Genomic DNA, 17,840 nt, shown 5'->3' with positions numbered 1-17,840 from the left:
AAAAATGAGGGTCTTATCAGAAATTTCTTAAGATCTGTAAACTAGTTGGCAGTATAAGATTATGTGCAGTATTCAGGTGTGCTCTAGAGCACTTTTTACCTGTGATCAATGCCTCCAATGACCATTCTCAGGCCCCCTGCTGGTCAAGATATCAGGCAACTACTCTTTCCCACCAATCCATAGAAAGGTTTGTGTAACTGGGGGAAAAAGAAATTCCCATGGCAGCAGATAAAGGAGAGAATGTTGTGATCCAGAATTATCAAGATTATGTGACGGAAGCAATGAGACAACTGAATGATCTGGACAGTTACCAAAAATTGGAAAACAATCCCATGAATGAGATACTTCATATTGTAAATACTAAGTTGCAGCCATGGCATCAGGAATTATTAATCAATGAAGAATACAACTTTCTCAAACATGATGATCATACAATGCCGACTATATACTTCCTCCCCAAAATTCATAAAACACTCAATAACCCCTCTGGGAGGCCAATTGTTTCAGGATGTGGATCCTTATTTGAAAATATCTCTAGATATGTGGACTTCTACATTGCTCCTATGGCGATCTCCTTCAGTTCCTATATTAAAGATACTGTTTTTTTAGAGCTATTGCTGACATAATATGGCAACCAAATTACACTCTAATCACTATTGATGTGATGTCACTCTATACATGGATTTGTCATGAGGTGGGCCTCGAAGCATTAGGATACAAAAGCTCGTTAAAGAAGGGAGACACTCTGAATTGCTCTTGGAGATGGTTGAAATGTGCCTCCAAAATAACATTTTATATTCAACCATCAGATCTACAAATAAGTGCACGGAACTGCCATGGGAATTTCTTTTACCCACAGCTACTCAAACTTTCTAAGTGTTGGTGGGAGAGAGAACGTGCATGGCAGGACAACTATCATGAACATCTCAGTAAGATTGTCCTATGTCTGCGCTACATACATGATTTATTTGTGATCTGGGATGGCACAGAGGAGGAATTTGCCACATATTTTAAGGTGCTGAATCAGAATGACTGTGGATAACAATTTACTTACAAATTAATGCTATGCAAATAGACTTCTTGGCTATCCGGGTCTATGTGGAGAATAATCAGACACACACAACCCAACAAGCTTTCACCCCAAGCCCCTACTTAAGAGTATTCCGTAAGGGGAGTTTTTACGAACCAGATGGAATTGTTCAAATGATAAGGATATAGAAGCCCAGTTTATGGATGTCAATCAAAGATTCATTCCTGGAGGCTATCCAAGAGCCCATATAGAGCTGAGGGCTGCAAGAACTCGACAACACACTCTAGTGGACAAGACATCAATTACCACAACAGAAGGGAATAATTGTCCACGCCTAATACTTACTTACAGAAACAATGGAAAATATTGAGGAGTGAACAAGATATTACACAGATTGTGGACCCTATACCTCTTGTGACATAAAGAAAATCATGTTCACTAAAGGATATGCTTGTGACGAGCCATTACACTGCACCATCAGCTAAAAATTGGTTAACTAAGGAAAGTATAGGGTTTTACAAATATCATTGCAAAGCTTGCCAAGTAACAAAGAATGTAAAGACTTTCAAGGACTACAAATGTAAAGAGATGCACATTGCACAAAGGATTACGAGTAATAGTCAGTATGTTGTCTATTTAATTGAATGTGAATGTTGCTTATGGTACATAGGCAGTACCATTGGTCCTCTGAAGAAGAGGCTACCTGAACAAAAATCAGAGTCATAGAGCATCAGTATCAAAGTTATGCTATTGCAAAAAACTATATGAGACATCGTACAAAGGATTGGAAAAGCATTAGGTTCTTTGGCCTAGCTCATGTTAACAAGGATGAATGAGAGGGCAACAAGACCCTTAAATTGCGACAACTGGAAAGTAGATGTATCATCCAGTTATTCAGTAAGGCACCTTATGGGTTGAATATGGACGAGGAGCTGTATGTTCATCTATAAATTGCACAATACTTACATATAGGTCTAGATTATATACTATGACGGCTGGTACATAATCAGTAAGGATACATTATTGTGGAGATTGACGGGGAATGTATGAATATTGATTAGCAGATGCAATTAGGGACAGCTCCATTGACTTAGAGATATACTTCACAACAGGAGGATACCTAATAATCTGTAGGTGTGTATTGGGTAGTGGTTGCAATTCAGATTGGTATTATTAGTAGGATTATAGAGCTTGAGCAAGGAAAACATGTGATATAATTTCCCTGTTTCTCTATAACAATGATTTAAAATGGAAATGTGTTGAGAGGCATGATATGACAATTGTTGGAGGTACTTACCCAGAATTTTCTTTTCCATCATATAGCACTCAGATATTATTGCCATAAGTGCAAATTCAAGTACAAAATTTACCTCTCCGCACAATTGAACTGCATTATGCATACATGTGTTTTTTCAACAGGTAGTACTTAGTAATCACAAGCTCATTATGATGGGAAATCATGGACTGCAACTTGGTATTCTGTTATATCATATAACCATCATAAGTTTGTCTACACTTAGATTTCTGTGCATCTTGTTTTTAGTACTGCGTTATCCAAAACGCCTCATGGTCAGCAGGATAGATGATTTGTATATAAGGTCAAATAATAAAGGGACTCACTAAACGTAAGCAAGACTCGAAAGAGTTGAAACGCATTGGTGGTTGCTAAGGTTGTAATAAAGACATTTAAATATGGACTTCATGAAGTGCAGTGAATTTCTATTTGTATAAAATATATATACATATGCACACACACACACCTCCCACAGTGTAATGCAGAGATCTTCAAACTGGGGGGCCTCAAGTGATCCCGGGGGGAGCCAGGCTCTGGCCAAAAGAATCATTTTACAGATAACCGGGCTTTGTTTTAAGCAGAAGCATGTTATTGCATTGTTAAAAAGGTAACAGTACATAACGGCAATGTTTAAATAGGTCTAGACATATTTAAACATTGCAATCTTTATAAAATAATTGCGAAGAATTCTGAAGGGGGGCCCCAAGGATTTTTATTTTTCAACTGGACGGCGCAGCATTAAAAAGTTTGGAGACCACTGGTGTAATGTGTGATATCTTGCCACTGATGAGTGTGGGAAGGGTCCGTAACTCACGAGAGGCAAAGCCTCCCATGGATTATGCCACCCTTCCTCTTCATTAACAATGTTAAGAAATACCATATTACTTTCCACAGATCTGCATGTATGGTGTATGCCATCCTATCCTCTCCTGTTTAATAGTTATAAATACAGGTATTTAGGCACAGATAGAGCACAAACTAATTGTGTGGGCCCATGATGTAAATCAGTGAATATCAAGAGTATGATGGTTCAAAAAAAGCATCTCAACAATGGTAATAACATAGGATTAGACATTTGCACTGTCATAATAAATGTCTGAATCTGTGTTTATTACTACATTTCCTCCAAATAGCTTGTTTCAATGGGCTGCATTTACCTTTACGGGCAGGGCATAAATAGATATATGAATACACTCAAACATATACTTCTGTATAATTTTGAATCTCCATATATTTTGAAATTCAATACTTAAAGCTACACAGCAGAATCCTAAAGACATTATATTCTGTACAGTATATAAAAGGTATAAAAACATCCTATTTTTCAAAATATTTTTGTTAAGATTCCTTTTTATTCCTCTTTTGTAGCAAAGGCACTGTCCGTTTTTTTTCTGATATGCTCCTGGGGTATCGGCTAATGCCCGGCGACCTCACTTCTGTCTCTTCCATTTCCTCCTGTACTGGAGTGAACTCGGGCTGAGGGAGTTCAGGCTGATTGAAGGACTGTTGAACGTATGGATTCGGGTGACCATAAGGTCCAGGAACTAGGTATGGACTCTGCTCAATGTCGTAAAGGTCCTCTGGATCATATACTTGGTAGGAAGAATGCGGCATTTGTACTACAGGGTTGTCTTGATCCGTTGGATCACCGTATCCACCTTAAACCACCACCATGAAGAGGATTCACAAGATTAGCATAGGAGAAAAGGCAGCAGAGAATCAAGAAAAATATCAGGAAAAAAACAAATATTATAAAAAATTAAATACTATGTTTTATTTACAGTAAAAGACTACACATAGAAAAAAACATAAAGTGAAGACAGACGGTAAACCTATTTATGATAATAACAACATAACTACTTCCAGATTGGCATCCCCTGATCTAACGTGCCTTATGGTATATTCCAAGGTGACTCCCTCCACCATCTTTGAAATGAGTCAACCGAAAAGCACAGGAGCAGAATAGTGTAAAATGAAAGGTTCCCCAAAAACATATATCCACCAAGAAAAGAGCTGGATGTGAACAGTTGGTTGGTTAAAGTGTGGTAGAAAAGTCTTTGTTGTTGGGGAACAGCTCCTTGGGTTGTTCAGTCACCCTCTCTGAACTTCCACCGAAGGAAGAGGCCGATGTACCAGACTGAAACATTTTTCTCATTTCATGGCTGGTAGTCATTGTATGGGATAATGGCTTAGCATCGGAAAGGATCAAACGGAGAACACAAAACAGGAAACAAATACACGAACAACAAAGAAAAAACATAACATATCAGTAAACAGGCAACGTACATGAAACCATAAACATCAGAAACATCTGTATTGTACACATTTTGTAGTAGCCACCTTACTATATTTTTGTATTGATGTATTACTTACAGATTTAAGATAGTTTCATACACTCTAATATAATTTATGGTACAGCATGATATCAAAGTTGTGTCTACATGTTATTTGGTTTAATTGTCTGCTTTTGCATATTGTTTGAATGTGTTTCTTAATTATTACTATTACTTACATCTATCAGATGAAGTGTAGGTAGATGTTTGAAAGTAAGGCTAACAAAATAAGTTGAATGGTACAATTTAAGGCAAATGCAAACAAAACATGACTTGACATAACAAGTACATCTCAAAGCAGAATATGAGAGTATGTGGCAGAACAGCCAGAAGGATCGCAGACGTAAAATCATTAGACAGTCAGACACATAACACATTGTAGACGACAATGTCAATAACATATTCCCACTCTGTACAGTTAAAACATGCTCAGGAAAAGAGCCTGTTTCTTTTAAAAGATTTTAGTGCTTTCAGGTACCGCTTGTGCATTGCTTAATTTCAGCACCTTGATGAGCCCAATTTCAAATAGTTTAGCATCAATTAAGGGTCAGTGAGAGAAGGCAAAATGCTGACTAAGAGTTAGTCTGCTTTAATATGACACCACTAATGTCAGCACAAGTCTTAAATAATTGAAACACTTCCAAATATCAGTCTAGATCGCCCGAAGCCCGGGACATCTTGTTTGGGGTCAAGGGCAACAAGTTTTTATGTTTACTGTGTCCTTGGGACAAGTAGGCCCAACCCCCTGCAGCACAAACCCTTTGGCTGCCTGTTTACAGAGAGTGGAACTCTCTGCAGTTGAGGTAATGTGTTTCCAAAAGATAATGCTGTTCGAACTTGTATTTATGGTTCATTATTTGAAAGCCTTCATTATTAGGGTGCGTGCTGTAAATAAATGTTTTAAGGTCACACTTCACTACTGACGTTGGTTCCAGTACAAAAAGAAAAAACGTGTACACACGTTTGAAAAGTTTAGGCTAAGAGGCTAAGTATAATGCTCCCAGAATGCTCTCTGATTATATGCAAATGAAGTGTCATTTAGTAAAATGTGTTGATGCATGCTAGTATTTCCCAAAAATATTTCTAATGGAAAATCAGTGTAACTATTTTCAACACGATTATGGGAAGCATGAAAATAAACAAACACTGACAAAGCCAACTGATCTGACATATTTTTATAAGTCTTTTAGTTTCATCAATGCGTGTCTTGTTTTGACATGGCTTTTGTAACACTTTATTGTTGTGGGAGCTACCAGGCCCTCAACATTGTAACAAACATTGGCAAACCCCCCCCCCCAAAAGTTTTTGAACTCTTAAAGCACACGTTGCCACCAGCGGCATAACAAAGGCCCCGCAGCCGCCCTCCAGGAGGACCCATCAGCACAGCACCTGCCCTGAGTGAGTCTGGAGAGGGGGCTCCCCCATGTTCTTTGCAAAGGGGCACCCTCCAGTTTCGTTACGTCACTGATTGCCACTGTAGTTCCTGACACTGAACAAAACTACTTTGTGTGGCAATATGCTCCTTGTGGAAGAGCAGAATGCGATCACTCACAGTAAAGCCAGCCGAAAGACAGAGAAATAGAAGTTTAATAAAAACAAAATGTCTTTGTTAACACCAGACCTAATTAGGGACCAAGACCCACATGTAGGTAGCTTTTTGCATGTCGCAAACAGCGACTTTCGCTATTTGCGACGTGCAAAAAGCACATTGTGATGCACCAACCCAGTTTTGCGATTCAGTAACCTGGTTACCGAATCACAAAACGGGTTTGCGATTCGCAATTAGTAAGGGGTGTTCCCTTCCTAATTGCAACTCGCAGTGCAATGTAGGATTGTTTTGTGACCGCGAACGCGGGCGCAAACCAATCGCAGTTTGCACCCATTTCAAATGGGTGCTAACACTTTCGCAAAAGGGAAGGGATCCCCATGGGACCCCTTCCCCCATTGTGAATGTCACTGTAAACATTTTTTCAGAGCAGGCAGTGGTCCTGTGGACCACTGCCTGCTCTGAAAAAATGAAACGAAAACGTTTCATTTTTCGTTTTTGTTAAGCATCTCTTTTTCCTTTAAGGAAAACGGGCTGCATTACAAAAAAAACTGCTTTATTGAAAAGCAGTCACAGACATGGGGGTCTGCTGTCTCCAGCAGGCCACCATTCACGAGGGGGTCGCAAATTGCGACCCACCTCATGATTATTCATGATGTGGGCATTTGCGAAGCCCTTGAGAATCACAGATGGTGTCCAGGATACCATCCTACATTCGGATTTGCGACTCGCAATTTGCAGGTCACAAATCTGAACCTACCTACTTGTGGCCCCAAATTCTTAAAGAAAGTCACAAAAGTGCACCCATGGTATATGTCGTACCCCTATAAAATATTTGTGAACTGTATTTTAGCATGGGTAAATACGATGTGTAGATTTGCTCATGTGAAAATCTATTGAGCATTTGCAAGTTCATTTTCCCTCCAGCCACTTTCTTCCCAACCCTGGAAGAAGTTCTAATTCTGCCATTGTCAGGAGTAAATGTCCAACCTTTCTTATTATGGGAAAATATTAGAGAGAAGCTGGAGAAAATCTTTAAAACATGCAGGTTAGTAGGTTTGCAGACTCAAAGGCATTCCTGCCCTGGAACTATTGCTTACTGCTTCCTCCAGCCCCAGTATGCAGATCTGCAGAAAGGTGGCAAAATAAGGCAATTGCTACAGTAGGGATTGAAACTCCAAGAATTCAAGCCCTACTATGGTAGTAGCCCTGGCATAATCAGAGAGGCTATTAATTGCTGCCATAATTTGTCGCCACACTACATGGCACCAAAGGGACAAGTAGATCTTTTTACAGGACAAGTAGATTTGAGAAGCAACCTGTCCCCTGGACAAGTAGATATTTTAATAAATTCCACACCCCTGGGCTATATTCCCATTTTACTCAATTATGTACTAAAAGACTGATGGCCGTACACCAACAGGTATCATGTCTCACTAAAAAATGCAAATATGCTTTCATCAAGCCTGTGCATTCACTGCATTTGAATAAATCCATTCATTCTGTCATTCATTTGTCCACAAGGTGGTCATACAAATGCTTGCTACTTTTGATAACATAATAGAATTTACCTCCAACACCATAGCCACCACAAGAGGAAGGGTCACAGTATCCAGGTGCGCCAGAAGGACCCTGTGAACCAGGAGGTCCTGCATGTCCAGGTGGACCTCTCTGTCCTGGTTGGCCAGGGGGGCCAGGACTTCCTACTCGACTCTCACCTTGAGGTCCTGGGGATAGTAAGTTGGTCAAAAGTTAACATCATCAATGTCATACACATTGTTAACTGGATCCACTTTATAGGCAAATGCAAACTGCAGAGCAACGCAAGAGACTTTGGAAATATTACCTTCCTTCCCACCTACATCACAAGCTCATAACAGGGACATGCGTTTCTGTCATCACTACCAGATGTAATGGGCTTACCTGCTGGGCCGGGCGGCCCTCTGGGACCTTGTGTTCCAACACCCTGGCTGCCCTTTTCTCCCTTTTCACCTTGCAAGCCTGTTAAAGTGTTAAACAGAATGTTAAAGGATGTGTTTCCACATACAGAAAACAGTTACACAGTTGAACAGAAGAATCGAAACAGTACATTGAAGACTATGGGGGTCATTATGAACACAGCGGGATTTCCCACTGTGCTCATATTGGCAGTCTAAACACAGACCGCCAGTACGTTGAAGACTCCACCGGCCCCATAAAGAACATTCTGCTAGGCTGGCTGGCGGAATCAGTGTTTCCGCCAGCCGACTTAGCAGAATGCTGGGCCTGGACATTGCCGACGGCTCCACATGGAGCTGTCGTCAATGTCGCAGCGCGGCAGGTGCAGCAGTACCCGTCGCGCATATTGCTGCCCGTAAATCAGGCAGTGACATACGCGACGTGGCTGTGCACGGGGGCCCCTGCACTGCAAGTTCATGGGCAGTGATGGGGCCCCAGGGGGCCCCAGAGCACCCCTTCCGCCAGCCTTTCCCTGGCGGGGAAAAACGCCAGGGAAAGGCTGTGTGAACACAGGTTCTTTATCCGGCGGGCAGCGCTGCTTGCAGCGTTGCCCTGTCGGATAAGGAACTCCGCCATCGTCAGGCTGCCTGGCGGTGGTAGAGGAGTCCCGCCTGTGGCGGTCTCCCATTGAACAATATGTGGCGTTCAGACCGCCATGCCGGTGGAGGTAATTTCCGGCACCGCTGGCATGACAGTCTGGACCGCCATGTTCATAATGACCCCCTATCTACCAAAAACAACACACATCTCAGAAGGGTAAGACTATACATTTAATCATTCAAACTAAATACATTTTTTACTATACTCACCACTATCACAGATTCATGAATTGTGCTGAATATCATATAAATGTATATTTATTTAAAATATTAAAATACCGACCACCTTATCTGCCTCTGTGCAAGTTAGGATGGCTTCTTTGATTTGGGAAACGAGGGCATGTTTGCCAATCTCTGCAAGTGACGTAATTTTACTGGGTGGAAGAGATCATTACTTAGTAGTTTCCCCTCTCCACTTTTAACTGTTGCTTCACTTAAATCCATCAGCCTCAAGTTACATAACACACCCCTTCAAACACTACACTGTCTACTCTCCAGAACCTTACAGACTTTCCTATGACCACTCTAGGCACCGGTCTCCTTAATGCAAACTACTCTGCTATCTTTGTTTAAATGGTGATCTAAATAACCATGTCCTCTCAGGCACTCCCTGCACCATCCTTCATCCCATCAACATCTCCTCTAAGCGCCTCCTCCTCCCTTTTAAGCATTTTTAACCTCAGTTTGGCCAAAACCTTTAGTGCCATCTAGGAGCCCTTCACCACTCAAACAATTAAGATCCTTTACTTACAACCCTCCCCCCCGCTCAGATTGTTCCTTGTGGTAATATTCAAATATGTCTTGCATGGACTCACCCATTTTCAATTGTAGCTATTCCCCTTCAGTCATGAACACAATCACAAACCCAAGTTGCCTCATCAGTTTCCCTTTTGAAGAATCAATCAACTGACCCCTTTGGACTGCCTTCAGAACTGAACAACACCTATTCTCAACGTAACAGCTGTGATGACCCTGAGCAAACCTGAGAGTTGTATTGAGAGCCCCTCTGCTCACCCATAACTTGCATATTTACAACTAGTAATGACAGGCAGATTCATATCTCCAAGTAAAGTGAAAATATGGAGGAAAGTAAACACTTTGTCACCCGAGGTTGCATATATCACTCACAGCTTTATGGGTTATTGTGTCAAAGGTTCACATAAGTGACTCCTAAATAATACTGATGTGTCCGGAACATGTTTGCAGTATTTAATCTCATACCACTTAAACATATAGGAGCAGACAGTGCAGCCCCCCTGATCGTGACTTGTTTGATTTGTTCCTGCGACAATGGTATTACCATGATTCATTCATGTGGACATCTAGCGAAGTAAACCATACAGCCTTGACCAAGTTCTGGCCAAATAGTTTGGCTAAACCTTTCTGAAAATGTTGAAAGTACTCACACTGGCAAAATAAAATACTGCTTTGCTAAACAAATTTTCTCCATCTACGCTAGGGGTGCCCAACGAGTAGCTCTGGAGCTACTGGTAGCTCGCAAGCTCTCTGGAAGTAATTCATGGAAGTGAAGCCCAACACAGTACGTCATATAAGGGACATGCACATTGAAAGAGGCGGTGCTGCTTGTTTCCAGACCCAGAGTTGCAAACAGCTGAACCAATGGCAGAGCCCCAAGCAAACAAAAAAATGCATTGTGCAGCCCGGGAACATGAGGCCTACAACATGACCTCCTGTCTCCACTCTCAATATAGCAAACTTGCAATGAGACTGCTCATGGTGCAAGCCGCCCTTCAGTCAGTCACATTGTGAAAGCTAACACTGGAGCAGGAAAAAAGAGTTTTAGCAGCAGCCAGAGAACAGTCACTTGAGTACAGAGGGTGGTCACAGCTCTAATCTAACTGTGAAAATGACCATGAGTAGCTCAGGATGAATACCATTGTTCAGAAGTATTTCTCGCCACAGAAAAGTTACACAACGTTATTACATATATTGAAACTACCCTGATCAATGACTGAACCCAGAGAAACTAGGAATATACTCCAACTGGTCATAGTGTACAGAAGAATGGACATTTCAGTGTTAACCCACCACTCAAATGGACAGTAGTCACATTATTGAGATTTTAGTATCAACCTACACAAATATCGTACACCTGCACTATAATGTCAATGTACGTAGATGTGGAATTAGAATAGTAAATCTATACTTCTAAATATATACTTACCTTGACAGTATATTGGTTGTTAATACTGTAAAGTATATATTTGTGTAGGTCGATATTTCTGTGCTCAGTGCTGTGTGATTAAACTTCTCATGCCGGCAGTAGATCACTCCTTCGATTGTTATACCTGTTTGGGTCTGACAACTACTTCTTTTCTTCCTTGGGCTACAGGGAGCACCGCTGTAAGGTGTGCTAAACAGTAGGTGCCTACAGACATTATTAATCTTTTTGTTGCACTTCATTTTTCATCAAATATCTAGTTAGCTCAGAAATCAATATCTACTTGGATTAGGAGAGGTCTCTCTCTCTCTCTCTATATGCAAAAAAGAATACCTCCACCTAAACTTGTGAACTACCCAGAGTTCTCTGTTCTTTTTTGCATAATTTATGCCTCACTCTAACCCTGAAAGGGATTTGTTTTGATCTATTTATATATATATATATATATATATATATATATATATATATATATATATATATAGAGAGAGAGAGAGAGTTGATTCCTTGCATCAACTGAGAGTGTCATGCTAAGATTTAGACTGATGTCAGTCAACAACTCAGCTAGTCAAGGCATTGAGGGTAGGACTTGAAAATCCTAAAAATAGAAAATTCTAAGAAACTATTGATTCATCCTTTTCATCACACAGCAAAATATGAGAATACTCAGTCCGTTAGCTAATGAATATGACCCTCATTACAAGAAGCCAATTTATTGCGCTCGTGTCAGATACAGCAGATACCTGCCCCATCAGCATTTTATGATTTTTACTTTGATGGAGAGGGTTCGGCTACCAAAATCTCCTTGTCAGAGTATTGAAAAAATGAGGAATCCCTGGGATACTAGACCAGGGATTCCCAATTCCCTTGGTAATTCCTTATTTCTTAGTGTACTCTCCGGGTCAAACTCATATCTGCATTTTCCCTATCCCCTAAGTTACTGGTGCACTTCAAATCGGGCACTTTGGGGCTGAGGAACATCCAGCCCATTTTTGGGTCGCTCCCAATGAGGACTGAAGTATGACTTCTTTAAAGTAAAATGAGCAGTGGAAGTTAAGGTGTAGTCATTGAATGCATTTTTATATGTGCCCAATCCTCTGAATCATGAAATGGTGCCAAATGATACAGACCTCTTTCTCCTGGTGTTCCTGGTTGTCCTGGACTGCCTGGGAATCCTGATCTTCCTGGTGGTCCTTGCTCACCTTGTGGACCAGGAGATCCCTGCCGGCCCGGCTCTCCAGGCGGTCCCACGATGGTGCGCACTGATGTGGACTGACTAGGTATTTGGTTAAGAACAGCACTGTACCTAGCCATATGACCTGAAAAAGCCCATATTTAAATACATGTGTAGGTTAAAAACAATTGAAATGTACATGCGCATGTTTAACGAAGGGCAGCCTACCTTTTACCTCACCCAAATTCTATCTTATAGACAAGACATGGAATTATGCAGCATTGGAGGACAAACTATACAGCAGGGTTGACTATATTATGAAGCAACAAAAGGCAAATTTTACAGCATAATGCACATATTTTATGGCAGTATTACTTCATTATTTTATTATTTGTACTCATGTTAACACTGTATGGGCAACGGTTTATCCTCGTTAGAACCAGTTTAATTCCCAAACACATCAATAAGAAACTGAAATATTTGTGAAAGGCCTTCCACTGAGCAGCAATGTGTCACTTCATTTTTAGTAACTTTTGATACATTTTAGCTAGAAACTATTTTTTGTTAAAATCTGCAGATTATGCAGGAGATTATGGAATATAAGGCAAATGTGACACATCCATATTTAAGTAGAAAATGCTGCGGCCACTGAAACCACAATTCCAGTTAGTCATCTGATTTGGAGCTGAGTTGTAATGGGGAACCCTCTCATTCTAGAGGAAGTGTTAAATTCACAGGGTGATCTATGTCTGCAATCCTCTGCACCATAGGCATAGCTTTGTGGGAAAAAACTATTTGTGGAAATTGCACTGGAAATAACACTTCCCTTAAGGAATGTCAGAATTTTCCATCAACTCTCATTCCTAAATCAGGTAAAAAATTACTAAAATCAAAGGTTATAATCTAGACCGCTGCAGAGGCCATAACACTGCATAACATGGCCAATACCTCTTCCATTCTGTTGCAAGAGGTCTCACTGATTGCACTGGCATCTGTCGTGGCAGGAAAATGATGGGGCAAATATCAATAGGGTCAAGCGCCACCAAGACCATTATGATGTTCTATTGGACCTAGTGGAAACAACACGTGGTGCAACCCCAGGACTTTTATGAGCCCAAGAGAGGAGCAGCAAAGTGACTACTGACAGGTATGGACTAGCAGGTCACACAACCACACCACAGCAATCCTTCCCTCCTTTCTACGAAGCCATGTACTGAATCCTACGCTGTGGAAACATGGCAGGCTGCTGGCTGAGGCATGGATAACTATCATCTGAATGATGTTAACAACACTTTAACCTTGTATTTATTAGCTTTGAGGCAGCTGGTGGTGTTTTGGAAGAAGGCGTGCAGCTTCTCCCTTGCAAAAGATGAACAGGGCTCTTGCGCCATCTGAGCCGGCGTCAATTCAGGACATTTTAGTTTCCTTTTAATTTTACTTTCTAATTGGGAGTGCTTTCAATAATCAGCCTAAAGCACACTCAATCGAAATACATTTAAAGGTTTCTGGTTCATCACTTGTCTCCATTTGAGTACACAGTGTCAGTATTGGCCTCGAGTGGGAATAATTAATTTAACACAATACTCACACTGGCTACATGGATTGCCTCACTGGGCAGCATTTTGATGGACTATTTTTAATCAGTGACAAAACGTGAGACCCTTCAAGTTGTTGGAGAAAAGCATGAGATACATAGCTGGCTGTTTACCAAAGCTAATATATTTTGTTCAAAATGTTTCCATGGTCATTCCAGTCCATTTCCGTTCCCATACTTAGTTTAGAATTAGTTTTGAAAGACTAAAAAGTCTTCATATAACAGATGTTACAGATGGAACATATCGAGGGGGTGGATGTTAAATTCTTAAGTTTGTTGATTTTCACCTCCCACAGGTCGATAGGTAGGTTGTAGGCAGGCAGGTAGACAGACAAAGAGAGAGAGAGATAGATAGATAGATAGATAGATAGATAGATAGATAGATAGATAGATAGATAGATAGATTAGGAGCACTGAATCCAGGCCGTATTTTAATGATATCAACAAATAAGACATTTACAGGCATTGGAAATAAATGGAACTAATTTGAATTGTTTGTAATTATCCTTTACATCTGACATGGATTCAGTCCTCTGGGTCCAGCACTGGACAATCCTACTCTCAATCCAGGCTTCAGCTGGCTCACAATGAAGCAAGAGCAAGATATGACGCAAGTAGTTTGCAGCACTTTTGAAAATTATCTCACTCATACTCAGTTCTTCGCTTGCTTAGGCAAATTCTATATCAAGCTTTACAATGACTGGTTACAGGAGAGATGCAATAAGGTCTCCTATTGAAAAGAATAAATCACCCTGAAAGAAATCCCAGGGTAAGACACAGCTGACCAAACACTGCATAGTTACCTACTACAGCAAACACCAATGCACATTACTTACTTTGTATGAGCTGCTCACACACCTGTCGAGCAACTGCACGCACCATGGTTTGGGATTGAGTGTCTCCCTAATGAATAGAAAACACAATAATTGACAACAAACTTGGAGTTTGCTACATCCATACGTCACTAACCATAATTTCTGCGCGAATTATCCCAATATATGTTTGTAGCGTTCTTTCTTGAATTGACCTGTAGGTTACTAAATAAATACTTACATTATACAGCTAATAGACATGTTCCTCAAGTATTGCAATCATAAGCCTAGTAAGCCAGAAGCCAACCATAGCCATAAAGACAAGAACTGATAAACAATTAACTTTGGCCACAGCAAATAATTTTAAATCAAGCGGCCTTGCTTGGTTCCAAGTCTTTCACAGTTAGATTTTCACTTAGTTTAACGATTTACATCTTTTGTCACTGACATCATAAACTCTTGACTTGGTTGTTCCTTATAGGAAAGTTCTTTGAAATGTTAATATCTTTTGGACCCCTTCACCTAACTTCTTCAATGTTGTGGCATTTGTCACATTATAGTTTGACTGCTTTAATCCAGTCTCAATTCAACCTTTCTTTATTTCTTTAAATGGATACTTGGCTTCTTACACATCATTCCTTGTTGCTGAGGCCTAACAAAGGTGAGCACTGGATTCTTCTAAGGAAATATGGTTTACTTTTGTGGAACTTCTGTTTGGCAGTGTTGGAGATCAGTCTCTGCTTTCCGCAAGGCTACCCCTGTCTCCTGCCTTAGGTGGTCCGTAGGATTCCTTACAGAAATGATGTGTTACTTGAAGGAATCTTCCTTCCCTTTCATTCTGACTGGGTGAAATCAACTTTTCAGAAGGACTTACTAGAATGTTTTCAGTTTATGAATCACTGCTATTGATACAGGAAATATGCCTCTCATCTTAACGAGGAGGATGGTAGCCTGTGCCTCTTTCTAACCTAATGTTTGAGACACACAGTGGAGCTAGGGGTATATTATTATGAGGTATGCTTTTTGTCCACTGCTGGCTATTTTCATGTGTGTCACCCTTCTCGGTATTGTCTTATATGCCAGTACAAAGACTGTAGCTGCCTTGTGGAAATGTTGTTCCTGGGTTTTCAGGTCCTCCACGATACATTCAACTATTTGTGGTATCTGCATCGGTAGACACAGTAGATGCTTCGACGGGCAAGGGCTCTTGGGGTCATGGTGATTTATTTAAGTGGTAATGACCAGTTGAACTTAAGCGACCTCAAGGCTATTATGTCAGGTTTATGAATATTAGGCTCATTAGCAGTGGAAACAGATGCCTTTTCATTATTTACAACTATGGATTTGTCTCACACACATCTCAGCCCTTTTAGAAAAGCAATGAAGGCATCTTCGTTCTTTGTTAATGGCTTAACCTGGGCACATGAGTCTTGGGTTGCTTGTGTTACAGTTCAATGTCTTGGCCAGGCAATTTGAGCTGGATTGTTCCTATTGGAGCAAGGTCAAGGCTGATTTGGATATGGCCGGGCTCAAACTGGGGTGGCATGGTGGGCAAAGGAACAATGGGTTGAAATGCTACAGAGGGATTGCCAGTGGTTAGACTTTTTGCAGGTATTCTTCCCATCTCCTTTTGTGTATCTGATGTTCACTTGGGCACTCCCAGACTTGCTGAGGTGGTGGCAGAAGCTTTACTATTTAATTGTTCAGAAAATTATAACAGTGAAGATAGCTATATTTCATTTTCCTTATCAGTATTGCACTTACAGTGAGTTTCTCCATTAATCTATGTTAAGGGCTTTGGACAGGTATGCCGTAAGAGTGGGAATACATAAATCTGGACAAGAAATTATTTGTACTATTCAGTCAGAGAGGAAATTGCCTATTTATCTAGCATTTTGTTCTTCTGTACTTTTATTTGTTCAGACATAGACGTTTAGGCATGCTAAAATATTTATGAAAGGCATTTACAAGACAAAGAATGAATAATACTTTTCCTCCATTTTAAAATGTATTTAAAGATGTAGGGAGTGTGTTTTCTACTGAAGTCAACATGTAAAAACAAGCTCCAGTCGAGTTAGTGCTATAACAAATTAGGGAGAGAAAGGCAGTCGGAAGTAATTTATATAAAATGAATTAAGGGGAATGGTATGCCTCATATGGCTAACTATAGTTCAAGCCCAAACGTTCTAGAGAAACGAATGACACACTACACATCTGTACTTAAGCTAACCTTCTAGAGTTTATTAATTGATTCATGTTTATTGTTCAGACTTTAGTACATATATTTCATGTTGTTAACAAATTGTCATGATACGGAAGAAGGTGACTTAAAGGAATAGAAAATGCAAAAGCATATTGGACATGAAATCGGAATACAAGTAATATCAATTTTTGTGTTAATGGAAAGTTACACTTAAGAAATCAACTTTTAGGGATTCACAGCCAGTTCTCCAATGCGGACAAATTGGCACTATTTGCCCAGTGCATTATCGGCCGATTCAGAGGTTTGTAAGTGACTGATATTCATGTTTAGGCGAAACACAAATTAGTTTACAAATACACTTTATACTTGCACCCTCCTCTAAATTAGTCCTTCATGTTTATTTAAAGTGAAAATGTATATGAACTTTTTGCGATGTTATTTTGTGAATTTATGTGAAATATGATTTCACTAACTTTTTTAGAAGAAAAAAAAACGGATCTTAAAGCTTCAAACCTTAATCTTCCACTTTTCCAGTTCAAACATGATGCCACAGCTGAGTGAACCATTCAACTGGTATGAACCAGGAATGAATTTGCCCTTCTGTACACTATGCTAAGTAGCAATCATGCTGAGGTCTTTGCCACCTGAAATGCTAAACCAGCGAATCACTGTTTTGCCTTAAAGAAATTCATAAAAAGGGCTGAGACAGACTATATAATACAAAGGCATCTGTGTACCACATAGACAAGGTGCTGAGAGCTGGTGGTTTTATGAACAACTGCAGCAGTGAGCATAATGGGGTTTCATGATTTCACAATAGGCCTGGAGATTACTTTTAGAACGCTTCTGCTCCTGTTTATTGCATGTTTCTAAATGGCTGCTGGCACAAAGGCCACAAGCTATTTGGTAGCCGTTCTAATGAACCAGGGTACATGATAAAGAGGATCTGGGGGTACCCCCAAACCTGTGTGGTATGGATAAATGAATCAAAACAATCATATCATGTGCTCATGGTTGGAGTCCTAGTTTTATGTCAGAGTGCAGGCTGCCTCAATTAATGTAGTTGTTTTGGAGATTG

At 40.3% G+C, this 17,840-nt stretch overlaps 1 protein-coding gene across 3 annotated transcripts in view; it reads right to left on the bottom strand.

Moving 5' to 3' along the window:
- Positions 1-3,011: 3,011 nt before the first annotated feature.
- The window catches only part of COL14A1 (collagen type XIV alpha 1 chain), a 443,381-nt gene continuing 428,552 nt past the window's right edge, over positions 3,012-17,840 (bottom strand). For 2 of the 3 annotated variants that reach the window (XM_069220679.1, XM_069220681.1), the window contains 5 exons: positions 14,584-14,650; positions 12,110-12,298; positions 8,127-8,204; positions 7,775-7,930; positions 3,012-3,982 (listed from right to left, as the gene is read on the bottom strand). In XM_069220679.1, the coding sequence (XP_069076780.1) occupies positions 3,663-3,982; positions 7,775-7,930; positions 8,127-8,204; positions 12,110-12,298; positions 14,584-14,650 (810 nt within the window). In that variant the 3' untranslated portion in view covers positions 3,012-3,662. Of the gene's footprint in view, positions 3,983-4,083; positions 4,513-7,774; positions 7,931-8,126; positions 8,205-12,109; positions 12,299-14,583; positions 14,651-17,840 lie in introns of those variants that run through there. The other variant, XM_069220680.1, reaches the window with a different exon arrangement.

Source organism: Pleurodeles waltl, chromosome 2_2 (assembly GCF_031143425.1).
Source record: "Pleurodeles waltl isolate 20211129_DDA chromosome 2_2, aPleWal1.hap1.20221129, whole genome shotgun sequence".
Taxonomy (NCBI): domain Eukaryota; kingdom Metazoa; phylum Chordata; class Amphibia; order Caudata; family Salamandridae; genus Pleurodeles; species Pleurodeles waltl.
Note: the sequence above shows the minus strand (reverse complement) of the source record. Positions and strands in the feature narration are given on the sequence as shown.